Genomic DNA, 27094 nt, shown 5'->3' with positions numbered 1-27094 from the left:
GTCACTCTCCCCAGCTTCTCTAATTAGCCCTTAGATAGAAGTTCAAGGTGTAATTTGTTTATAAAATGAATACCCCATTTTTCTATTTATAAATCACTCAAGGTGGCTTATAACAATTGAAAATAAAAGTTATAAAACCAAATAAATAATAATATAAAACTAAAATCAATATTAAAATCTGCATCATTAAAATCTGCATGAAATGAACGGTATAAAGCTTCTTGAAAGATTTTCACTATTTTCCTTAACATTGAAAGGACATTTTGTGAAGAGTGGCATTCAGAGCCTGGACCCGCACAGAACAAGCCCCTCTGCTCAGTAAGAGAGAGCTGACCTTCTGAAAATAAAATGATCCTCAAACAAACCCGCTCATTAAAATAACCAGGGGATGGGACCACCACCCCCCAAAGAGCGAGGCCTTAAACATTTTAGGTCATATTTATGCAGAACTATTGAAAATTCAAATGGGTTCACAATTTTTTAAGCACCGCTGTATTTCTAAGCTTCAGAGTACATGAAGAGTAAGACAGATTATAAAATGCACCAACCGGTCTGTTGTCAATTTCCTGAGCTCTTCTTAATCGTCTGAGGGCTGCCTTGCCAAGCCGTTGGGCTCATAAGAAGCCTGCCAAGATTCCTGAAGATAATGTTCTGAAGCAATTCAGGCATTTGCTTGCTACATGGCCTGCAATTCCACAGGTGGGCACTTAGCAACTGGTACTTTAGCACTGCAAGTCTTGGCTATGTATATCAGGGCTTTGCAGTAGCAAAACAAACCTAAGACTGTTTGCTTCTGCTGTGGGCAGGGGTTTCTATTTGAATGGTTTCTCTGGTGTTCAGGTCAAGGAGACTTCAGAGGGGAGAACTGGTTGGAGACAGGCTATAAAAGCTCTTGCCTTTATTCTTTCCTCCATGTCGTCAACTCCTCTAATTGCCCATCAGTTACGACACAACATTGGAACAATTCCTCCAAACTCTTTTGTACGCCAATAACTCGTTTCTCAATTTGTCAGCAAGTCTTTTCCAAAACTAGTCAAAGCAAATTGATGCCATTCCATATCCCTGAAAGTGTCTGGAAATTCAGTATATACACACCAGTTATACAATGACCTGTCTTTAGTTTGTGAATTTACCAATTTGCTCTTTTTCTCCTTTCCAGATCACCACAAATCTTTGCATAAAATTTGGGTGATTGTTCATTAATTGATTTTTGCTTTCAACAAGGAAAGCATATCCCTTTTGTGGTAGCCCCTTCTTTCAGCAGACTCAGAACAAAGGCAAACCTGGGGTGATCTGTAAATAATTTCACTACGAAGAGGGGCCAGAATGGCTAAGGTTAGGGTGGCTTCTTGGCTAACAGCTGGTGGAATTTACTTAACACCAGCAACAAGGATAAGTTAGAAGCATTGCAGTCCCCCAGTCACATGATCAAAATTCGGACGTCTGGCAGGCCGCTTGCACTTATGACCAGAGGAGTGTTTCAACTATCATCATTTGCTATCTTTTCCCCATTTCTGCTTTTTTGGTTGCCCTGCATAGCAGCATTTCTTAGTGGAGGTGGCAACACCAGACATGCTGGGGCTAAAATAGAGGCCCAGGGCCATTAGCGGTCTCAGTTGGCTACTGTATCCCCAGGCCTCTACATCAGCCCCAATGCCATCCTAAACACCATTGTCAGTGAGAATTGCTGCCTCAGTATCCACATCATGGCCAGCCAGCCACCCCTGCCCTGTACTCCACCAGCCCTGCCACCGTCACAAGAAGGCAGTGTGAAAATGGAGAAGTGTGGGCACAGCTTTTCTGCAAGCTTTTGGAAAGCCGCAGAAGCATCACAAGATGGCAGTGTGCAACTCAGATGGCTTGCATTACCACATGACTATGTGAGATAAAGCAAACCAATCTAGCCCATCACTTATTCTTAAAACATCCAACCAGTATGATTCATTTTTGCTTGATAATTTCTATTCTCACATTCCATGTACCAACTAGATATGATCTGATAAAGCAAGGAATATAGGTAGTCCTCAACTTACAGCAGTTTATTTAGTGACTGTTCCGAAATTATAATGGCACTGAAAAAAGTGACTTATGACCATTTTTTCATACTTACAACTGTTGCACTATCCCCGTGGTCAGGTGATCAAAATTCAGGTACTTGACAACTAAGTCGAACTTATGACGGTTGCAGTGCCCCAGGGTTACCTTTTGCAACCTTCTTAACAAGCAATGTCAATAGGGAAGCTAAGATTCAAGTAACAATAGCGTTACCAAATTAACACCTTCAGTGAGCCTCTGAACAAATGTGGCAAGAAAGGTTGTGAAATGGGGCAAAATTCACTTAACAAATGTTTCACAGAGCAACAGAAATTTTGGGCTCAATTGTGGTAGTGAAGTCGAGGACTATCTGTACCGCTGTGGCTTCAGGAAATGTTTTCCATCAGTAACTGCAATGGTGCCTTTTCGCTTTGGAGGTTCTAATCATCGGGCACCTAACTGACGTAAACGTTACAGCCTTGTACATACTATACAGTTTTATTGGCAACAGTATCCAAGAGGTTTCTGACTACCTTCTTCCAGGCATGATTTACTCTATATTTCCTCATGCTTTCATTTCTTCTCACTCCTGCTGCAGATTGCTCTTAACTTTAACTCCCTATTTAAATTCCTCTTGCAAATATGACTCTATTAGAGCCCATGGTCCAACCAGCATCACATTTAGAGCCATTAAAATAGTCAACTCTCTCATGACATTGATGTTAATTAGTTCGTTCATTCATTCCTTAGAATTTTATTTAATAACTCCAGGTAATCCTCTACTTATGAACGCGATGGGAACCAGAACCTCTGTCACTAAGCAATACAGTCATTTAATCAAGGAACTGTGCCCAATTCTACAACCTTTTCTGCTGACTTCATTTTGCGAATCCAACTTCCCTTACTGACTTTTCTTGTTGTAAGTGGCTGGGAAGGTTGCCAATAGCAATCATGCAACTCTGGGACACTACAAGCACAGTAAATATGTGCCCTTGCCAAGCACCCAAATTGAGATCACATGACCATGGAGACACTGTGATGGTTATAGGTGAGAGTACTGGTCAAAAGTCACTTTTTTCAACATAATAACTTCGAACAGTCACTAGACAAATGTCTTTAGTTGAGGATTATTGATAGATTTAATTATTACATTTTTAGATTTTCTCCTGGTCTTCTTTTTTAGAATATTACTTCCAACAACCAAAAAAACACAAATGTGTATCACGTGGGAAAGGGAATCTTTTCTGCTAAAACAGTCAACTCAAGGTTCATAAAGTAAAGAAGCTGAACACTGCACCCAATTTTTGCCAACTTTGATGATTTTTTAAATCTAATTTTCCTGTGAGTGAGAGAAGAATTGTTGTGTTTGGGATAAATATAGTACTCAACCCTAATTATGCCTGCGAAACTGGAAGGAGACAGACTTCGACTTTTGCAGGCAACAGAGAACCAAAGCCCAAAGGGAAGTAGCCTTTGCATTTTGGAGGCTTAGCATAATAGGGCAAAGGCAAATTTGACCCAGAAAAGAAGCAGATATCCCATGCTTGTGTTTAATTCCCTGTTTCCCCAAGCACAGATCTAGCTAAAATCAAAATGTACATGATAACATCTCAATTGGCAGAACTGATTGATTATGTCAGGACTTTCAAACTAAACTGAAATAAGCCTGGTAATATTTGGAAGGGACCACCAGAGCTGCTAGACTGGAAAGTTGAAAAACATAAACAAAGAAATGTAAAAACACTTTAATATACTCTCAACAAAACCGTATGGTAGGGTTCACAAGGCAAGTTTAGCTTCACAGAGTATTTACATTTTATTTTTATTTACTGGATTTGTTAAGGACACTCAACTCCATGAAGACTCTCAGAGACTTACAATAAATATATGCTTACAATAAATATGCTTAAAACACAACTAAAATACGACTGCCCAGAATTTTTTTATTTTTCTATATCTATATCTTTTTATACTTTCTACATTATTCTTTTTGTAGAAGCCCAGTGTGTTTACAAGTTTTAAAATAATCTCACAATACCAATAATACTTAAAAATTCATAATGTTTAATTCATATAAAGCAGAAAAGCAAAAAGATGGTTAGAAATCAGTCCTAAAGTTTTTGTTATCCCATAAATGTAAACAGGGCCTGATTGATTTCTTTAAAAAAAGAAACCCTCATCCAGACTCTCACATTTTAACATGAATTGTATTTTGAAAGGTGTTCAAATTATTGATCAGGGCTAGGCTTAGTTGACAAATTACTCACGCATGACAACAGCATTATCAATGCAAGATCATGTGACAAAAAATAAAATTAAAAAATACATAAATTAAAAAGGAAAAAACCCTCAACAGGAAGTCTCAATGGACCACTAGGTCTTTTCCTATGTTTCTATTTCCAGACACAATTCAGGAATAATAATAATAATAATAATAATAATAATAATAATAATAATAATAATAATAATAATAATAACAATAACAATAAGTAGTAGTAGTAGTAGTAGTAGTAGTAGGAAGGCACCTTGGAGGTCATCTAGTCCAACCCCCTGCTCAGGCAGGAAACCCTATACCATTTCAGACAAATGGCTGTCCAGTCTCTTCTTAAAATCTTCCAGTGTTGGAGCATTCACAAATTCTGGAAGCAGGTTGTTCCACTGATTAATTGTTCTGTCAGGAAATTTTTCCTTAGTTCTAGGTTGCTTCCATCCATTGCTCCTTGTCTTTCCTTCAAGTGCTTTGGAGAACAGCTTGGCTCCCTCTTCTTTGTGGCGGCCCCTGAGATATTGGAACACTGCTATCATGTCACCTCTCACCCTTCTCTTTATTAAACTAGACATACCCAATTCCAGCAACCGTTCCTCATATGTTTTAGCCTCCAGTCCCCTAATCATCTTTGTTGCTCTTCTCTGTACTCTTTCTAGAGTCTCAACATCTTTTTTACATCATGCTGACAAAAAATGAACGCAGTATTCCAGGTGTGGCCTTACCAAGGCATTGTAAAGTGGTATTAATACTTCACATGATCTTGATTCTATCCCTCTGTTAATGCAGCCTAGCACTGTCTTGGCTTTTTTGGCAGCTGCAGCACACTGCTGGCTCATATTGAAGTGACTGTCCACTAGGACTCTGAGATCCCTCTCACAGTTACTACTACTGAGCAAGGTACCACCTATACTATACCCGTGCATTTGGTTTTTCCTGCCTAAATGTAGAACCTTACTTTTTTCACCATTAAATTTCATTTTGTTAGATAGTGCCCAATGTTCAAGTCTGTCGAGATCCTTGTGTATCTCAAGCCTATCTTCTGGAGTGTTGGCTATTCCTGCCAGCTTGGTGTCATCTGCAAATTTGATGAGTTCCCCATCTATCCCCGCATCCAAATCATTGATGAAGATGTTGAAGAGCACTGGGCCCAGAACAGAGCCCTGGGGTACCCCACTACACACTTCCCTCCATGTAGATGAAGTTCCATTGAGGACCACACACTGAGTACAGCCGGTCAGCCAGTTACGAATCCCTCTGGTGGTGGTGCTGTCTAACCCACATTTTTCTATCTTATCAAATAGTAGGTTGTGGTCTACTTTACCAAATGCCTTATTGAAGTCCAAGTAAATTATATCCACAGAATTCCTCTGGTCCATTACTTTTGTCACCTGGTCAGAGAATGCAATAAGATTTGTCTGGTATGATCTGTTTTTGACAGACCCTTTGTTTGCCTTTAGGTGCTTGCTGATTCGTTGCTTGATTATCTTTTCCAGAATCTTCCCAGGTATTGAGAAGATTCTGGAAAAGATAATCAAGCAGTGAATCAGCGAAGACCTATTCATAAAACTTTACATAATTTGACCCTATTGGAAATACCAACTATATGAAAGTTATGTAAGGTTTTATACATAAAATCTATCTTATTTGAAAGGCTAAATTTAATATCGTGCTGCCTGGGTTTTGAGACTGCCTTATGAAAAGCTTCCTAAAGTATTTGAGGTTGTTTTAAATTTATCTTATTGACTTCTTTGTAAATTTACTGGATTTTGTATTCATACTCTATTAACTATGAAGAATAGCTGTGATTGGAAAGGCAAGATATATATTCAATAAAATAGTTAAAACTCAGTGCATGGAGCAGCTTTTGCTAATTTTACGAGCTAGGCACCATGTAAATTTAAAGACCTATTTAAAATGCAGGGTACAATGTTTTCAATCCTAAACAGAAGGGGACAAAATCAGAATGCTCTAATCTGGGTTACTATAAATATTTCAGATTATAAGCACCATAGATTTCAACCAGCAAGGATAAAAATGCCGACACAGCCGAACCAAGTTTGTTCAACACATACTTTGGTCTTCAGATTGAGAAAGGATAACTATTTTCTACAATCAATTTTTATAAATCTTACTCAAATATAATTAAAACTATTTTAAAAGCTCTTAGCAATTGTAAGGTAACTGCTAGATGTAACAGTTTTTTAGACTTCAAGTACATCATCTAGAATTCCTTATTAAAGAATTGTTTCCATTTTAAGACCGACAGCAACTCTTTGTACTTGCTTTAAGTTTTATTTTTATAATTTATGCTCAAATTTAATATTGTTCAGTTTTATTATACAGTATTTATTTTTACTTTCTGGCAAGTGGGTAGAAATTTTACATTGAACCTTTCCTAATGGTTAATTTTAGTATGTTGTTACTTTATATACAGTTTAATGGATTTTTTAATATTGCGTGTTTAACTTTTTGTACTTTTGAAAGTTCTCAAATTCTGCCTCTCAAGCTTCATTTTTGAAGCAAAACCAGGCCTTCTTGCTTGCTTTATCATTACAATCTAATTTCTGTATGCTACACTACCTAGTTTCCACTCAATTTAACAGCACAAGAAATAAGATTTTTTATAAAAGATAACTTCCCCAGAGGACCATCTTGAAAAAAATGAGAAACAATAACTTAACACATGAAGGAAACTGACTTAATTTCTAATGCAGCTGATGCCATATTTTCTGTCTGAAAATATGGCAACAGGAAAGTTAGATTCCTGAAGAAACAGAAAATTCTTAAACTAGAGGCAACAAGATGTTCTGCATCCCTATGCCAAATCATACCATGGTTATTTAATGTCATAAGTTCTGACATTTCCTCTTCTAATTACTGAACTACATTCAGCACAAGATACACTGCAGTGCCTTTCATTCATCAGAGATCACCATTCAACTAGCTATCTGGGATTTCCCATTTTTAACACACAGATTCTAAATCAAATCTGGCCACAAAATGCACTGAAGCATTTTCACTAGAGTAGAGAAGAAAAAGAAAAAAAGATAAACTTTCTTGAACACAGGCTGGGGGCAAAGAGATAGCAGCAGACAAGCGCAAGGCCGGGCAGATGCAAAGACTTTTTACTAGTATTTGTTTTGCCAGAAAAAAATGTCAAGAGCCTAATATGTAAATGAGAATTCCTCTCAATGAGCCATGGCTGCCAGGGACCAACATTGCACGGATTTACCCAGCATTGTAGTGGTGGAGGCTTCTCCACTTATTGGTCTGCCTTACTATATATATATCTATCTCATCTTCCGGGGAGTCGATCCCAAAACGGATAACAGTGCAGCAAACAAGCTGATTCATAAAGCCACGGAACAGGAGGCGTTGACACCCTTTCGCAGACAAGGCAGGGCACTCGCTGGTCCGAACTGGCCACAAGCCATCATGCACAGAGAACAGGGCCCCGTCTTCCCAGCACACCCTTCTGGGCTCCGCTCCTTCCATCTATTCCGCCCCTTCCAAGCTAAGGAGCCAAAAGGATTCAAACGAGACCCGCACCCGCATCGTCCCTAGCGAGACATATGATATATATATGATATGATATATATATATATATATATATATATATATATATATATATATATATATATATATATATATATATATATATATATATATATATATCTTGTAAGCTTGTAAGCCGCCCTGAGTCTTCGGAGAAGGGCGGGATATAAATGGAATTAAAATAATATATATATATATATATATATATATATATATATATATATATATATATATATATATATGTGTGTGTGTGTGTGTGTGTGTGTGTGTGTGTGTGTGTGTGTGTGTGTGTATGTGTATGTGTGTGTATGTATGTATATGTGTATGTATGTATGTATGTATGTATGTATGTATGTATGTCAATCACGGCCCCCAGCAAAGAACTCCCCCACGCGCGATAGGGGTCACTCGTCCACACCGATCAGGATCACGCCAGCCAAGAGGCGGCTGCTGCGATGTGAAGAGCCAGGCGAAGAGGAAAGAGGAGGACAAGACAGAAGGCGAGTCTGGAAACAATCAGAGGGGAAACCATCCAGCCAGGCAGGAGCAGCCTCGGAGAAATGGAAAAGGCGGCGGCGGCGGCGGAGTGAGGGGGGGGGGTGGTCTCTGGAGGCAGAAGGGGAAACCTCCCGCGGCCCCAACCTCGCAGCCGTGGGAAAGAGCAGCGGGAAAGAGGAAAAAAAAAACACTTTGGGGAAGGGGTCGGGGCGTCCTCCTCAAAGCGCCTGCGCTCACCTCCCCCGACTGACCCCCCCAGCGCTCTCGCCGCCAATTCAGCCCTCTTTTCCCACAGCCCGACTCCCCTCCGCTCCCTTGCCGTTACCTCACATCTATCGGTCTCCGGTGTCCTCCTCGCAACCTCGGCCAGGACGGAGGGCAGACGGCCGAGCAGCAAAGGCCATCGCCTCAGCGAAAAGCACCATCCCCTCCCGCGCCCGCTGCTGCTGCCGCTGCTGCTTTAACCGCCGCCGCCTCTTTGGAGTCACCGCCGTCTCGGAGAGAAAGGAGGGGGAGGGGAAAGAGACCTGCCTTCCCGGCTTCTTCTTCTCTCTCTCTCTCTCTCTCTCTCTCTCTCTCTCTCTCTCACTCACACACACACCCGCTATATTACTGCGCAACGCGGAGAGAGACCAATCCCCGGGCAGCCAACCGCCTTTTCGTTCGGCCAGCGATCCCGCCCCTTTTCTAAATGACGGACACCCCCTTTCACCAGTCGGGAAGGCGGAAATGCCGCTCAATGGAGCGCTGTAAAGCGCTGGTTTCTAACGATGCCTGAGGGAGTTGTTTTTTTTTTTGACCGTATTCTTACGGTTCCCAAACGGACGAAAAATCAGCAGTAGTGAATGTGGGAAAACGATAGAAGGAAAAGGTGGAAGGGCTGAGGTTTCCAGCCCCAGGAAGGTCATTAAAAACTTCTTGATTCTTCTATCCAGGAAAAGTACGCATAACCTGGAATACTATTCAAACCAAAGCACTCGGCTTTTCACGTGTCCACCCTGACTTGTCCACCCTTCAGCAATTGGAGAGGCGCTCCGTACTGAAACCAGATGACTCGCGTTGCGCAGAGTACCGGGAAATGTAGTCCTTTTAATTCAGAAACTCCAGAAAAAAAAAGAGAGAGAGAGAGAGAGAGAGAGAGAGAGCCGTGAAACGCTCGAGGGAAGTCTGAATGGAAGATTCTTGCCGTATGGTCCCGCCTTTACGTCGAGTGACGGCCGGGTCGACCAATTAACAGTGGCCTTTTCAGGGAACCCTTATTTGTAGGATTTGGGAATCGACGTTTCCGCTCCCGCGAGACTACAAGAGGGGCCTCGAAGAGGTAATGGGCTTGGCGAGATAGTCGCGGACTCTTTTTCTCGCCCGGGTCAGGGGTGCTAGACGTGTGAACGGCAGGGAGTGCGTGTCGCGGTGCAGCTGTACAGTAATCGTGTCGTCCGTTGTCTCTCCTTGATTGTCCGGTAGCTCTGCAGGAGCTCTACACGCTTCGTTTCAGCTGCGCCTTTAAAGAGTTTCAAGACTCTTGAAACTGAACCCGTAACCGTCTCGTAATAACCGATCATATGCCAAATCTGTTACGTGTTGGTTCCATCTGAAAAATTGGGCGAAAAAACAACATTGTTTTAGCTAAAAAGGATTCACATCCTACCCCTAAGCTGGAACGTAAACGGTTTGCCCTTAGCTCACAATATGGCATGACTGGTTTGGTGTATATAGCATATTGTGTGAATTCAGGTTTTATGGCTTGTAAACCCTGGTTGAGTGTTAACTATTTAATTCAGGATCTAAAGCACAGAGTGATGTATAAATTCAGATGCTGAATGGTTTTGTGTAGTAACCCAAATATAAACATTGGCCCTAATGAAGTAAACAAAGGCTGCACCTGGACAATGGATTAATTAATCTGTGAATAAAGTAGCTGATTTATTCAAACCTATTTTTGAGTTATGGGATATCCTAATGCCTGTTTTTATAGTGCTGAGCAGATTTTACAGATTTCTAAAGCAAAATACTATTAACTAAGGGGGAAAATTTTGCTAAATTGCTAAAGCACATTGATTTGTGCTTTAGATTGTAAGCCGCCCTGAGTCTTCTGAGAAGGGCGGGATATAAATGGGATTTTAAAAAAAAATACTAGTAATTTTTTTTCTCATTGTGAAGAAAATGCACTTTGGATCTATTGCTATGTTGCTTACTATTGCCATTTTGAAAGGAATAATACATACACATAGTTAATTGATCAATAGTTTTCTGAATAAATCAAACTGGATTTGCACAACAGACAACCATAAATTTAAAATGCTGGACGTATTGTGCAACACATTGAATCATAAACTAATCACAGCTGCATTTTTATAACAGTTGCTTTTTGAGAGAGGGACAGCTATACAAAGTTGATAAACAGCATCACAAACTATAATTCAATAAGGAGGTATCATAATTTTTGTTAGCATGTTATTCAACCTCACCAATGTCACACAACAATTTGGCATTCATTTTTGAATGGGAAGTAATACAGAAATACCATCTCTTACCTTCATATCTAATAGTAGGTTAACATCCACAATCCTTTTTTTTTTTGTAAAACTTAAGAAGTTTACCAAAACTTACCAAATTCTTAGATAGAAATCTCTTTAGGGTCTTACTATATCTGACCTGAAAATTTTCTAATATCATGAGTTTTATAGCAAGAGGGATTTTATTTTCTTCTCTGAATTTTAAAGATCACTATGAAAGGCTTATATTGGCAGCAGAATTCTGAAAAAGAAGGAGAGTTCATCTTCCTGGAAAAGGTGAGTTACACTGCTATCTTACACATCCATTCAGAGTTGCATATTTGATCAGGGACTGATACTTTCCCAGTGTTAAATTGAACAGTATATCTAGCCACCTAAATTGGGTCCGTGGACTGGCACTTGCACCGGCATATCAGAAAGTGGACCATGCAAACAAGCAAAGCTCCATCCATGGGATGCAGGCAGCACGTGAAAGCACGCCCCCCTCCGGTCTGCAGAAAAATGTCTCTCCTTGGAACCAATCCCTGGTGCTCAAAACATTGGAGGCCACTGGCTTAAATCAGGTCTTTTTGCCCTGTTTGATCTTAAGCAGACCTTTGATTGTATTGTTGAAAGAAAAATCATTATGTCCAGTTCCAAGCCAGGAGTAAATAAAATGGAAGCTAAGACACTGGAAATAAAATGGAGGGGGTGCTGTTTGGAAAGAATGATGAGCAGAACCAACAACAGCGTGCAATTCGGGGATAGCTGACCAAATGACCACTTAAGAGTGGATGGATCTTTATGGGGCCCTGAGACTTTGAAGTGCAAATGTTTCTGGGTTGTGCAATGAGGTGGGCTTTTGTGTCTTTTTCTGGTTTAATGATGGTGGGTTAATCCTATTATGTCTTAAAGGTCATGTCCTGTCCTTAAAATTTAGGTGGGGGAATGTAAATTCTTAATTCCATCAGCTGTGGGGGTTGAAGGCATTGTGTTTATGAATAGATTGACCCAGTCTTTCTTAATAGGTACAAAATATTCATCTCTAAAGACTTGAGGCTTCTGCTTGAGGCTATTAAGAAAGACAGGGGCTGCTTTCTGCCTTTAAGATTTTTCTCCATTTCTCCTTTGGGGAAATATAATATTCTGCCTTCTTTAATATTCCCAAAAATATTTCATTCTCTTGGGGGCGGGGGCTGACTTCCTACAGTATCTCTAGGTCACAAGCTTAAGCCATCTCCAATCAATAGAGAGATACCCAACTATATGCACTTCACAAGAACACTAGCCTGAGAGGGAGTTATACATAACAGTCATCTTTCCAATTCAGCATCAACCAGTAATAGGATAAATAAGAGTGTGTTTTGGACTATTATTATTATTCAGGTTTACAGCAATTCATTAGTAGTTTATTTCCTCAAAGGATACAGCCATATCAAGACACCAGTTGGCCATACAGGGACACACCTATTTCTATAAGGCAGGGCTTTTCAACCTTTTCACCTATTGTACCACTTTTAGGATATGGCAACATCTGAGTACCACCAGTCACCTAGCAAGGTGTCAAAAACTTGATGACCAAAAAAAAGGGAAAAAAGTGATGAAGTACAGGTAGTCCTCGACTTACAACAGTTTGCTTAGTGACTATTCGAAGTTACAATGGCACTGAAAAAAGTGCCCTCCCCAAACCACAGCCGAGCAAGATACCCGCCTGCCCAGCGGTGCTCTTCCTCCTGTCCGAGGTTTTCATTTCTGTGAGCATTTCTGTTGAGGATTGGCAGCGGGGGTGGGGTGGTGTTTGGTTTTTATTCCCCCCCCCCATCTGGATGGTTGCAGCAAGTTTTGGTCACTTCACATGATCCTGGGACACTGTGACCGTCATAAATATGAATCAGTTGCCAAGCATCTGAATGTAAATCACAAGAGCCTGGTGCTGATCCTGGCTCTTCCACTGAACCCTGATAGCCCTGCAGCTCCAGCCATCTCTTGCTCAGGCTTGTAGGGTGCTGCCACCAGTTCAGCTCATTCCCCTCCCCTGCTACCACTTCTCTAGGATGGTTGCGTACCACCTGCCAGGTGCCAATGTACCACAGGTGGTACCCGTACCACAGGTTGAAAAGCCCTGCTATAAGGAACACTGATTCCAGATTAACTATAAGAAAATAAAAGCCATGCATTTGTGTTAAAAATGGACTTTGAGTGCTGAGGAGCATAAAATGCAGCATGTTCCATTTGTTAAGTATCGGGTTTGCACTGCAATATTTGGAGAAGGGACATACTTACACTGCCTAGGTTGCTTTGGATGCTTAGAAGACTTCAGTAGCAAGAGTACCAGCTGCAGTGAAACTCTCTGAAACCAAGACATTGGCACAAGTCCTAGACAAAGCCCAACTAAACCCAGGCATCAACTATTACAAGCCAGGGAGAGACTACAAACCAACTTTCTAAGATAAATGAAACAGTATTGTCCTATGTCTAGAGGTAGAGTTCCTAAAATTGAAACAATGGTGCCTAACTATGCTTTAATATCAAACAAATGTTAATTTTTTAAGCTCTGATGCATCTTATCCTGACAATTTTTCTTCATGGACACAGCAAATAAATGACAAATTGCAGAAAATGGGATTTTTACCTGAGCTGCTGATGAGCTTGGGACAAGAAAAGATTACATTTTTCTCAGGTAACAAATTCCCAGTGCAGAATTATTTATTTATTTATTTATTCATTCATTCATTTATTTATTTATTTATTTATTTATTTATTTATTTATTAAACTTATATACCGCCCTTCTCCCGCAGGACCCAGGGCGGTTCACAAGGCAATTAAAACAGCATCACAATACAAAAATTAATAACAATTAAAATAGATTAAATTATCCTTAATTAAAATCTAAAACCCCTATAACTCTAATTAAAAACCCAATTACAATAAGTTAAAAAATTAAAAAATCCTCAGTCCTGGCCAGAAAGCTCAAAGAGCCAGGTCTTCAGGTCCTGGCGGAACGAACGAAAATCAGGGGCAGTCCTAAGCTCTACGGGTAACTGGTTCCAGAGGGCAGGCGCGCCCACAGAGAAGGCCCTCCCCCTGGGCGTTGCCCGCCGGCAATCCTTTGCCGGCGGCACCCTGAGAAGGCCCTCCCTGTGAGAGCGCACAGGATGATGGGAACTTGATTATAAACTGAATACAGAAGGCTCTCACAAACAATGCAACTAGGTTAGAATAAAATGTTTACGTTTCAACATACTTTGACCAACCTACAAATAATAGGGTTTTTATACTATTGAAGATCAATATCTTGTCACCAGCTGTGTTTTCTAATTTATTTTCTAAATTTCAAAAACTCTATGCAGAAATGTTTTCCCTTAAAAAGATGAAACTATCAAACCACAGACTCATATTTTACTTTATTGTAATTTTGTTTATTAGAAATTGGCTGCTAATACCTCTTTTTAGGCTGTTTGGACAAAATTGTTTATTTGGGGAGATATATATACTGTATTTTTGGTGGATAAGGATCCTAGAATAACTCCTGCAATAGCTAAATGTTTAATTGTAGAATGTAGAATTTTGCTTTCTTAATAGCAAAATAGATTAAGCATGATCACAGGCCTTTTTATTATGTGTATTATTTCATGTTATTGTTAACTGATTTTGTGATCTGTATGTATTTAAGTACCATTTATTTTAAGAAACATATTTCCAGTCAAAAGGCCCTTATTTTCTGAAAGAAAGCCGGCAAACGAAATCAAAATTAATTTGGAACAAATTTCCAAATATTCTGGTGGAGTATAATTGTGTAAACCATGGGTTCCCAATCCTGGCAACTTTTAAGACACGCGGGCTTCAACTCCCAATATTTCCCAGCCAGCCATGCTGGGGTTGGGGAATTTTGGGAGTTGGTCCACCTGTCTTAAAGTTGCAAGATTGGGAACCCCTGGTTTAAACTATAGTTAATACAGATATAATAGCATATTGGATTGTTTGAACTCAGAAGAGGGAATAGAACTATATTATGATAGGAAGAAACATGAAAACATATAGCAAAATCTGAGCAGCCCAACCATGATGTAACCATGCATTAAGAATCAAGCCTAGACTTACTGCACTTAAAGTTATGTAATAATTTATATTTTTAAAGTAGAAACCTCTAAGTCCAGCAGTTATTTTCTTCACAGCACAGCAAAAGAAGTGCATCTGTTAGCAGAATTTGTCACTTTCCATTTTAAAGAAATGATCTGAAATAGTGAGGAAACGATGTAATCACATGAATTTAAGGAAGTCAGCATTGCATTTTAGCAGGAATTGCTTAGTAATATTAAAGTCACAATCCATTATCTTTAGCATAATTTTCTTTGCTGAACACATAAAATTAGTACTATAAAAGAAAGGAGTGAAGTGATTTCCAAAACTCATTAAATAAACCATTTCGACATAAACTAATCTAACCGCTCTTCATACTAGATATAAATATATTAGATATAAACGATGTGTTACCATGCTGAATCTACTGTATTTCAGCCAGCTTTATTAAAATACCAACTTTATAAATGGTGTCCTAAGACAGTTGTGGAAAGCATTGTTGGCAAATAATTATATGAAAATGATTTTACTGTACATATTTATTTTAGAATTACTTTGCCTATAACGTTTTATAGTAAGATTGCCATCTTTTTTTAGGGCAGGACTAAATGTTTCTGGGAAATATGTGCCACATTTGACCATTTGTGGGAAAGCAGATGAAAGTGAGAAATGTTTCATTTTTCTATTTCACTTTGTTTTTATACCATTACTGTCATTCAATTCTCTATTTCATTGATCCAAAATTATAATTACTTTTGCTATTGTATTTTCTCCACATGGAGTAAAGCGCTTATTAATACAGATTATAGAATAAAATAAAGTGGTAGATTGGAATAGATTAAGCATCCCAGCTTGCCACTGCCTCTCTGCTCCACTTAATATTCCTAGGCCCCATTGCCTTTTCAGACACAATATTCTGCTCGAATTTCTTACAAATATTTGCTTGTAATGTAATTCTGCATTTCTGTTTTCACTGCTCTTCCTAATACTGCTTGGAATACATGCTCTGTTTTAAATATATTTCTTCAGCAGTTACAGGTAGTTTTCGACTTACAGCTACAGCTGGGACTGGAATCTTGGTCATTGAGTGAAATGGTTGCTAAGCAAGACACCCACAGAACTACAGTTTTGGCGCTCGCTGTTGCAGTCATTAAGCGATCTGCCAGGTTGTTAAGCAGGCAGACAAAAGAGCTGCCTGCTGACTTCCGGGTGGCAAGGCTCCGTCGATGGAGGTCATTTTTGACCGTCAGCCCTATTGCTCTGTTTAAATCGCGAAAACAGTGACAATCAGCTGTTTTGCGGTTTGGGAATCCCCCCCTCGGGAGAAGAGGGGGGGTGAGCATTCAGGTAGAGGTAGAGCTCCCCTAGAATTATCATTCTGGGGGTTGAAGGGTGAGAGCTCCCTCGGAGCCTGAATTAACTCCAGACTCGGGGACTCCTCTGTTTCAAGGCTTTGAAACAGGACGCTGCAACCATCCCTGCTCCCAATATTGTACTGCATACTTGGACGCAGGCAGAGCTGAGCAGGAGAATATTGAAACAGCAAGTATATGATCTTTAACTCTGGTTTAACCTAATATTGTATGATAAAATGGTGGATAACATCTTTAAGACACATATATTAAGGTATGCCCTGTTGCGAGTTTGGAAAAAATACCGATACAAGTTAAATTATAAAATACCAATTTGGGCAATACCTAAGCATGCGATAGAAAATATAAGTCTGGGATTTAAACATGATGTGACTACATATAAAGATATTCTCAGTCTGGAAAGGAATGTATGGCAATTAAAGCCACTTAACATTTTAAAAGAAGGGAAAATAGTACAAACTTGGTTTCAGTATGGCCAGATACAAGGTAGATGGAAAGAAGATCAGAAAATTGGCATTTCGACAACAGATGAAAATTTGGTAAAACAAATTAGAGATCAAAGTCAAGCACCTATAAGAAGGATATATAATGCATTGATAGAAATAGATTCAGAAACGGAACTTGTTAAAGATTGTATGATAAAATGGGCCCAGAATATTCAAGAGCCAATAACGATGGATGTTTGGGGGAAAAATTGGGTCAGAAACGTAAAATTTACTCAGGCACAAAATTTAAGAGAATTTTTATGAAATGTTTTATAGATGGCACTTAGATCCTAAAAAATTAGCATGTATTTATCCAAATTGTCAGCCTAAATGCTGGAGGTGTGGTTGTGAGGACGCAACATATTACCATATGTGGTGGACTTGTAAAAAAGTTAAAGCTTTCTGGATTAAAATTTGGTGGAATATGCAGAAGATATTTAAGAAAAAGATAAGGTTTACTCCACAGTTATTTCTACAGGGTATTATTACTGATTGTATTGTTACAGAAACTAAATTGATGTGGAATTTAATAACGGCAGCAAGACTTTTGGTTTCGCAATATTGGAAAAAGGAGGAACTGCCTACTATAGAAGAGTAGACTCTAAAAGTTTCAAACTTGGCAGAAATGGCAAAAATTTCGGCATATTTGAAAGAACAATTGCAACAGAGATATATCTCAGAATGGAGAAGATGGATTGATTATATTCAAAATAAATATGGAACTAAAAAAATTCATCTAGCATATGAATTAATATTAGAATTATAAGATGTATTATTATTTACTTATGTTTAAGGGGAGTTAAAGTGCAATAGGATTTAAAGTGTATTTATAGTTGGTTAGCATATTTTAGCTTAAGTTTGTTAGAGGCAATACCCTGTATTCAGCTCTGGGAAGTCGAGGGGGGGAGGGAGGGGATGTGGGGGGGAGGGGGAGGGGAGTATATGCTTAAAATTAATTTAAATTTAAATTTTTGTTTTAATTGTGGGCTAGTATTAATTTAATTCTATTTTAGCTTTCTTTATTTTGTATTGTTTTAATTCGCCCTGTGAACCGCCCTGAGTCCTTCGGGAATAGGGCGGTATATAAAATGAATCAATTAAATAAATAAATAAAATGTACTGTAATACTTTTCAATTAAAAAAAAAGAGCTGCCTGCTGTGTTCAGCTTCTCTCTGTGCGTAGAAGGGAACTGCTCCGGAGGACTGCAGAAAGACAGCTGGGATCTTTGCGATCCGAACTCTGTTTCTCCACCTGGCCAGACGATTTCCTCTTGCCTGCCTGTGGACGAGAACTGCTTCAATGGGCTGCAAGAACAGAGCTCTTTCCTGACTGGAGCAGTTCCCTTCCACACACGGAAAGCAGACAAGCTCCAGTGAGATGCAGAAAAGGAGCACGGATCCTGAAGATCCCAGGTTTGTTCCTGCAGCCCACTGGATCTTCCCTCCATGCATGGAGGAGAACTCCTTCAAAGGGCTGCAGTGGTGGAGCTTTGATCTTCAGGATCTGACCTCTGTTTCTGCAGCCCTTCAGAGAGTTTCCCTCCCTTGCGTACGTGGAAGGAAACCTGTTCGAAGGGCTGCAGAAACGGAGCTCAGATCTTTGGGAATTGAGTTCCGTTTCTGCAGTCCGTTGAGGATATCCCCCTCAAAGAAGCTGACTGTTTGGGAGGAAATCTCAGCTCCACAGCAGCACCTTGCAATCTTCCCTGCTGACTTCCCATTGACTTTCTGGGGAAACTGTCAGAAGACTTTTGAAACGGTGACAATGTGATCGATCATAGGGTACTTGACAATAGGTTGTATGTGCGAACAGGTTGCCAAGCACCCAGATTGCAATCACTTGATCAGCGGAGGGGGCCATTTTAAAGTGTTTTCCAGGCCATTCTTTCTGAGGTTATCATAACTTCAAACAGTCATTAAATGACCAGTCGTAAGTTGAGGACTACCTGTATAAGCTTTCAGTTGTATAGGATCAACATTTCAGAGAAAGTTTCAAGGTTAACCTGGATTGTCCTAATGTGCCAATGCTATTAGTTTGAAATATGTTCTCGACTGTTGTTCAATTGTAGTCAAACTGTTAGGATTTGCTTTCGAAAAATATATTGGAAATTGTACCTATACTTTCGATTTACCTTAGGACGGCCTTCCTATTGTGAGCGACCACTATGTGAAGGTGCAAGTTAAAGCCTGTGCTCTTAGCTGGATTGATAAAAAGGTATTTGATATATGTATATATATTTATTTATATATATTCATAAAGTTGTCAAATGGTTATAAATTTATTCTGTGAATAAACTCTCATGCAAGTTCATGCAAACAAGATTAATATCTTGACCATCTTATCTATCATATAAACTCATATATGAATCATAGCACAGTTCTAGACGTAGGACGTTTTTTTCTTTGTTTGGTGAGCTTGCTACAGAGCTTGAAACTTGTAGGTAGATATGTGCTTAACTTTAATCCTTCGCCTTTTTCCTACTAGATAAATTGGTCTGAGTTTTTAAATTTACTTGATAAATTTTTACACTATCCATCTTACTAAGTGACTCAGTGATTTACAAATAAAAAAATATTAAAAAGCAACAAAAGTTGAAGATAGTGCCTTCAAGCCACTAACCATCCCGAGGGTTGTATATTGTTCTTGGATTCCTCTGCCACTTGAGAGAGCTAGGTCTTAACGCTCTTCCAAAAGACGATGGGAGTGGGGGTTAACCTCACCTCAGGGGGCAAAATGTTCCATAAAGTAAGGGTGACAGCAAAGAAGATTTATGTAGACCCCTCTAGTCAGAATTCCTTAACTGACAGAGTCCGTAATATGTTCTTACTGCCTGACTGGATGAGATGGGTTGATATAACTGAGACAAAATGATCCTTCAGGCAACCTTTTACTTTGTCAAATATATAAAATGTTACATCGAGGAAGAAAAATAATACTGTATCCTAAGGCTCAAATATTAGCTTCTATGTCATAATAGTGAATAGGTAAGAACTTTGCCAATGGTCTATTGTACACATGATAATTGATTCACTTACTACATATATGTTACTTCAGACTTTTACATGATTACCATTACACATACATTGATACTAACACAAGTTTATGTGAGTGCTGCCTAACTACTAAAATTAAGCACTCTTTTGGGTGCATTATCTTGTCCCGTTAGTTCGATTGCCAGTGTGTACATAGAAGTAGAGCTACAACTTAAAAGATTATGCATTCAAAAGTATATGTTCAGCATAAAAAGCCATATATTTTATGTTTTGATATTGATTTTAATAATTAACATATAGAATAGATAATTACAGATAAATACTTGCTTCTAAGCTTACATAGCTTCCTTTTAAACACAATAAATTGAAAATATATATGTATTACATACTTTTATGGTGGCGCAGTGGTTAGAATGCAGTTTTACAGATTAATTCTGCTGACTGCCGGCTGCTGGCAGTTCAATTCTGACCGGCTCAGGGTTGACTTCCACCCTTCTGAGATTGGTAAAATGAGGACCCAGATTGTTGGGGGTAATATGTTGACTCTGGAAATCGCTTAGAGAGGGCTATAAAGCACTGTGAAGCAATATATATTTTAGTCAAACTTTCAAGTGTTTACAATTAATAAAATTAAATTGTTTTTGCAATGTAATTATTATGAAAATTAAACTCACACCAAGTTTATAGTTTCAAGAACTTTAGACTTACAGTTTAGTGCATAACTTAGAAGAATTTCTTTATGTTCAACATTTGTTTTATGGAAAAAAATGCATTTTATTGCAGCCTTAGACCCCATTATTCTTTTTTCCAAATAATCAGGGTCTCATTTTTGTTAGTAGCAGGAATCCATATTAGCATTTTACTGCTCCCTATGCCGATGTATAATCTTGACAATTGACCTTCTGTTATTGTCATAAGTTTTTATCAGAAATAAAAAAAGAGAAGAAAGTTCTACCTGTTGGAAGGGAAATTGCTGGTGTTGTGTTGGAAAGTAAGTATACTAATTTGCGTAATATTTCTATAAAATATTGAAGTATTCATATATTAAAATTACCAATCCCTATGTTCAGTGATCCTCTTACAGATCCTCTTACACTCTCAGAACCTACAACACTCCAGAATCACAACTGAATTACAACTCCTAGGCTACTAGAAGTTGTAATTCTGCAATATTTAAAGGACCACAGATTCCCCACCACAGCTCTAATATAATAAAAAAATGTATGCCAACTGAGAGGTATTTTACTTTTCGCAGACGTGAATGTTAAAGGCTTATCGGGATTAAAGTGCAGGATCATTTTATTTGAGAGCCGCTTAAAATTCATTTTTTATTTGTCCTGTATAAAAGTTTGCATTAATGCTGCAGTGGAGACAGTAGTTGCCACAATCATGCAAAGATAAACCATATTATATAAATGACAGATGTTTCCACAACATATTAGGCCGAAATTTAAAGAAGCCATGTGACAGGTTTACCTAATGAGATTGAGTAAGGGATTTTGATTGGAAATTTAATTTAAAACATGTGCCAATTGTTATTTAATGTATAAGCCAATAATTTCTAGGATTTTTTTTATCAAATTCACTCTCAAACATCCAATTCTTTTTATATTTACAAACTAGTTTGCCTATATAAACGCGTACATTGAAATGTTTGAAAATAGTGGAGATTCAAAAGACATTTTTTTTTAATTTGACTTATTTCTTTTCCTTAATTCCTTAGGACAGGACTGCCAGACTTTTGACTAGCAAATCAGTAGTTATGAACTGTATTTTGGGAGATGTCTGGAGATTTATAGACCTGTATTCAGGTAGTCCCAGACAAATAACACAAATCTGCAGTCAATTGCTGCTCATATAGTACATTGTCTTAGTTCACATATGCAGCTAGAAAATGAAGTTGGATGCAGAAACATCCCACTTGAATTACAACACATTATCTTAATTAACTGAATTTATTTTGTTTATTGCTTGCACATTGTTGATTGATCTGTGGATCTGATTGTTTTGAAGCTATAGATGAAATGGGTATGTAAATTTAATAGTCTTTTTTCCTGTTTTTATTTTTGGGAATGTAATGTCCAGACTTGCTTCCCTTTTTAGTCTTCGATTAAATTCTATTTCAGAGAAAGTTTTTTTTTCTTGCCCTTCTCAGTAATTTTTAAAACTGCCTATAGTTATCACATTGTGGATCGCATAATGTATTAGAAAACTTTATAATAAATTATTATTAACAGTAACATTGTTTTAAATGCCATAGTTCCTTTATCTATTCCTTTTTTTCCACTTTCTTCCAGTTGGAAATAAAGTGTCTTCCTTTAAGCTTCAAGATGAGGTAGTAGGTAAGTTTTATCTAATTAACTAAAATGTTTAAATTGTAAAAATTTACCATTTTTTTAAAAAAAATGTTATTTTGACATTCAGAATGAGTATTTGTCTAAAATAGATACAACATTGTAGATGAAACATTCATCTTGATCCCAGAAATTTTTCTCAGCAATGGCAATTACAATTTTTCCCATCTGAATATGTCTGTTTAAATTCATTCCATACCATGACATAATTATTTTGAATCAGCGTGCAATTCATATTAGTCAAGGTAAATCCTCAAATGTTTAACCTTTTTCTGCATTTTAAACCAGGTTAAACTCCCATTTTCCCCACTGAAAGCCAGATCCAGAAATGCTGTTTGATATATCATAGACCAAAGAGCTTTTCACTCCCTTAATTGTTATGAAGATTTAATTTAGAATTCAGAGGTCACGTCTCTCAGACATATATTGGCTGCTCTTACAATGTTTTTATTTTCAGTATGGGAACTGGGTTAGACGCTAAAATTATAGCTAGCAGAGATGTGCAAACCATTCGGAGGCAGACTTTGTAAGATATTCTTCTGAACGTGCTACTTCTGGCATCAAGTTCTTACATTAGTTCAAATGTTTGGCATGGTCACTTTGAGCACCGTTGAATAAAATTTAATCATATGTGGCTATGCACAGAAAACACTTATTGGCCACCTCAAAGGTGCTTTTTCCAAAATGTTGCGTTGGTTGAGAATCCTCCTGAGTTTTTCCAATATTCCTGCAACATATAGAATGACGATGTTGCTCTGTTTGTTCTCTACTTCTTCCGTTATAAAGGATCTCCTGCTAGATCTTTTTATGGATTTGATGAAGGCCACAAGTTAGGATAGGATAGCCACAAGTTCTGAGGGCTTCCGTGATGTGTTTTTGTTCTTTGGTAGGCAAATCTTCAGCCCGGGTGTAGGGTTATAATTACTCCCAGTTTCTGCTCCAGTGGGTGGTGAGAATCCCCAAATGGCTCAAAATTAAAAGACAGGAAGTGGAAGCCTTCACCAAACCCCTCAATACCGTGGACAGCAGCATTAAGTTCATGTGCAAAGATGCTAATGAAAATAGTCTCGCCTTCTTGGACTGTTCAGTACACATCAAGGAAGAGAGAAGCCTCAGTGTTGAAGTATACAGAAAAGCCACACAGATCAGTATTTACATTTTGATTCTCATCATCCACTGGATCACAGACTGGGAGAATCAGAATCCTATACCACCAAGCTAAAGGTCAACCCCCAAGTGGCTTCGCTGACTCTCAGAAAGCTAATGACCAACCCTTAGAGTGCTAACAACCAGACGACTGCAAAGAATATAAATTGTTCCATCCCTCACCAGTCAGTCAGAACTGAAGAAGCTTCTTGGATGAAAAGTGAAACTTTTCAAAGAAAAAACAAGAGTCCAGTTACCTTTTGGAAAAAAAACACTTTTGGGACAACCATGACCTGGATGATTGAGAATCTCCATAGACATTTACTGGCAACAACTCCAACATATATATAGGCATATACATGCCTTCTCAGCTCGCAAAAGGAGATCAGCTGTCCTGAGCTTCAAGAAGACATAGTTCTTTAATACCAGCACATTCAGTCCTACCAGCAAATACCCATTACTGTATGTTTTGTTCATAGCTGGATTGTTGGATTTGTATAATAATCTTGGAGCACAGTGGAGAAATTTTGTTACTTTCCTCCCTGGCCTTAGCTTTATCGATAATTCTCCCTTCTAACGTACCTATATTACCTTTTTTTGCCCAATTTTTCCCCATACTATAATTATGTGGGAAGGCTAAAGTTTTGCAATAAAATGCTGACAAGGAAAGAAAGTATTGAACTTCTCTCTATTGGAAAAAATCTGAAAAACTGAATTCCTTGTCTGCAGGGAAAGAAATCAAAGATTGTGACAATCACTTTATAGTAATTTGTCATTTGCATCCAATTGCGTTAGGGATCTGTTTTTATTAAAAAAAATTCATTCCAAGTTAAGAGGTACGTTAATCAAAATAATGTGTGCCTATGAGACTGAAGCAAATGCTATAAAAATACTTCAAATGACAGCAATCTTTAATGATGGAGAAGCAAGACAAATATAGGAAAAAGGCCCTAAACTAATCTTGCAAAAGCCTCAAAGTCAGTGCATAGATGTATGTATACAAGGGAGAAACATGGAAAGAAGCAGCATTATAGCCCATCTGGAGCTTTCTTAATATTTATTCTTCTTCAAATATTAAGAATCACTGCAGACTGTTAGTCTTAAACCAAAGATGAGAAACTAGATGACCATGGCTCCTTATGTCCTTGTAAACTCTGTGTGGCATCTGCTTTAGATTATTTCAGTTAAAAAACGTGAAAGTTGCCACATCAAATAGGCATTTTTAAAAAATAGTGACTGCAGTCTGGTGATTTGTTGGCCCACCTTCTTTTAATAAAACGTAAAGGTAAAGAAGTGGTAGAGAAAATCCTGGAAAGATAGATGAACGGAGACCACCATCTCACTAGTTTGTCTTCTGGAATTTGGGATTATGATTGGCTCACATTCATGGAGCGCTATTTTATGATCACAGAAGCACCCCCTCCCATAATAACGATTTTTATAAGAGTGTTTTTTAATTGTACTCTATGTTTTATTTTAATGTGTTATTTTACAGAACACGGTTATTTAAGAAAGGACAAAATGCTGCATTTTTGATTCAGATTATTTATGTCTACATCAGGGGCAAATCACACTAAGCTTCTTGGCTATTCACATTCAGGTGCATTACATGGAATTCAAAGGTGTGCAGGTCAATGATTGTGCTTGGATGTGTTGTTCAGCTGATTGTACTCTTGTCTTAAGCTGGAGGAAATCCTGTTTTCATAGGAATTTTACCATTGGACTCAGAAGAATCTGGAGTGTGTGAAGAGATTCTAGTTCATGAGCATTATTTAGGTATGTAGGTAGAAAACAGTAATACATTACTATTTCTGAAATGTAACTGCCTAACGTACTCAAAAATTGTTCAGTTTGTGAATAAACCTTGTTTAATGCGAAAATATTATCATCTTAGATCAAAACTTTATCATTTGACTTAAATAATGGTAGCAGTAGTTATCATTCTCTTTAAACAGAAACTACAAAAGCTGAGTCATCTGTTTCTGCTAAACTTCTCTTATTACTTCACTCACTCTTCCTTCTGACTAACCCTGAAAGTGTAAAAGCAAGCATTTCATCCTAGGTTTTCTTAATATGTTATTCTAAGATGTTCTTGGTTTCTTATGGAAGCATTTACTAACTATTAAGAAGGAAAATAGCCAAATCTTCCCTTTGTCCTTCCCAAAAATCACAAGGGGGCGGGGAAACAGAACATTGAGTTGGGTCTGGAATTAAGGTTATTATTATTATTATATACACTATGCTCAACCATGGTAACTTTAATATATTGTGGAAAATCATATTTGGAAATCTTCCACATTGCAAAACATGCCCAATTCATAAAATATATAAAATTTCAATTGCAAAATTTATTCTGCAGTTGGAAAATGTGCCCCATTACAAAGGTTTGCTTTGAAATATGGAAATATTTGCATTTCGATTTGGAGCTATCTTTGGAGATTTGTAAGTGTTGTATATACTGCAAATCATATAAATATATAGAATTTACAGGCAAATATGAAGTTTCATATAGTCAGATGGCATGCATAGGTTTGCATAATACCTGGATTTCAGTTTGCCCTTATATTTCTATCATTTTGAAACTGGTTTGGAACATCTCCAGTCAAATTTCATATTAAATTTTGAATGTAACTTCTAGATTCTCAATGTTAAACTGTATTATTTCTTAACGTACATATTTTAAGCCTAACTTAGCACTCAACACAATTTAATCAATAATAATACAAATTGTTGTTTTATAAAACAATTTACTCAATTACTTTTGATTATTTTTTCAAATGTTCATGCCTTGACATTTATCATTGTCAGATCAACATTATTCTAAAAACTCGTCTCAGCTAAAGCCAATATATCAGATGGTTAATAGAGAAACAAATGGAGATGGGAAGATGTTGAATACTTTTGTGTGATAATGATTTCATAGGTATAGCAAATTGAATATTTCATTTTATTTTATTTTTTAGTTTAGATCAATATATAGGTAGTCCTCGACTTACTACAATTGAGCCCCAATTGCTAAGCAAGACAATTGTAAAGTGTCAGTTTTGTTCCATTTTATGACCTTTCTTGGCACAGTTGTTAACTGAATCTCAGTTGCCCATTGACTTTGCTTGTCAGAAGGTCGCAAAAGGTGATCACGTGACCCTGGGACACTGCAATTGGCATAAATACATGCTAGTTGACAAGCATCCAAATGTTGATCCCGTGGCCATAGGGATGCAGCAACGGTCATATGTGTGAAAAATGGACATAAGTCACTTTTTTCCAGTGCCGTTGAAACTTTGATCACTAAACCAATAATTGTTAGTCAAGGACCATCTGTACGCTTCAACACTGCTATAAAGTCTATCACCAAACTTTATTCTTTGTGAAACAGTTCAGAAGCCTGAAAAAATCTCCTGGATTGAATCAGCTGGGACCATTCATGACGGTCTTCGTGCATATACAGCTCTACATTATCTCTCTTATGTTTCTGATGGAAAGAACGTGTTGATAATGGATGGTGCAAGTGTATGTATAAAAATGCCATTGAACTTCAGAATACTGAAAACTATTAGAAATAGATTCAATGGGTTAACTCCAATGCTGTTCAAGCAGCCTTCTGTTCACACAACTGGAATTGTTCTTGTTCTTTTTTCCAAATGATCACCTTAGTCTGTGCTACTTAAATGAACACCTAAGCAATGCCTCAATCTCTGCTACTTAAATGAATTGGGGGGGGGAGAAATAGGCTACTAATATCTTATTTGGCTATGGAGAGGACTATTATAGGATGATTCTGTAAATTCCAGTGAAATCTGGCATGCTTTT

At 38.0% G+C, this 27094-nt stretch overlaps 2 protein-coding genes across 9 annotated transcripts in view; one reads left to right on the top strand and one right to left on the bottom strand.

Annotated features, from left to right (window-relative positions):
* ITSN1 (intersectin 1) overlaps positions 1-9006 on the bottom strand; it is a 105337-nt gene extending 96331 nt beyond the window's left edge. For both annotated transcript variants that reach the window (XM_083361427.1, XM_083361426.1), the window contains exon 1: positions 8682-9006. The gene's annotated coding sequence lies outside the window, so the exon portion shown is untranslated. The remainder of the gene's footprint in view (positions 1-8681) is intronic.
* Positions 9007-9609: 603 nt separating this feature from the next.
* CRYZL1 (crystallin zeta like 1) overlaps positions 9610-27094 on the top strand; it is a 32961-nt gene continuing 15476 nt past the window's right edge. The window contains exons 1-7 of one of the 7 annotated variants that reach the window (XM_083362633.1): positions 9610-9677; positions 11080-11148; positions 18928-19005; positions 20703-20775; positions 22082-22126; positions 24992-25060; positions 26661-26794. In XM_083362633.1, coding sequence (XP_083218759.1) covers positions 11086-11148; positions 18928-19005; positions 20703-20775; positions 22082-22126; positions 24992-25060; positions 26661-26794 — 462 coding nt within the window. In that variant the 5' untranslated portion in view covers positions 9610-9677; positions 11080-11085. Of the gene's footprint in view, positions 9930-10811; positions 10905-11079; positions 11149-18927; positions 19006-20702; positions 20776-22081; positions 22127-24991; positions 25061-26660; positions 26795-27094 lie in introns of those variants that run through there. The other 6 variants (XM_083362636.1, XM_083362634.1, XM_083362638.1 and 3 more) reach the window with 6 other exon arrangements.

This window comes from Vipera ursinii (assembly GCF_947247035.1).
Source record: "Vipera ursinii genome assembly, chromosome: 4".
NCBI classification, from domain to species: Eukaryota; Metazoa; Chordata; class Lepidosauria; order Squamata; family Viperidae; genus Vipera; species Vipera ursinii.
This window is presented reverse-complemented; position numbering and strand designations above follow the sequence as displayed.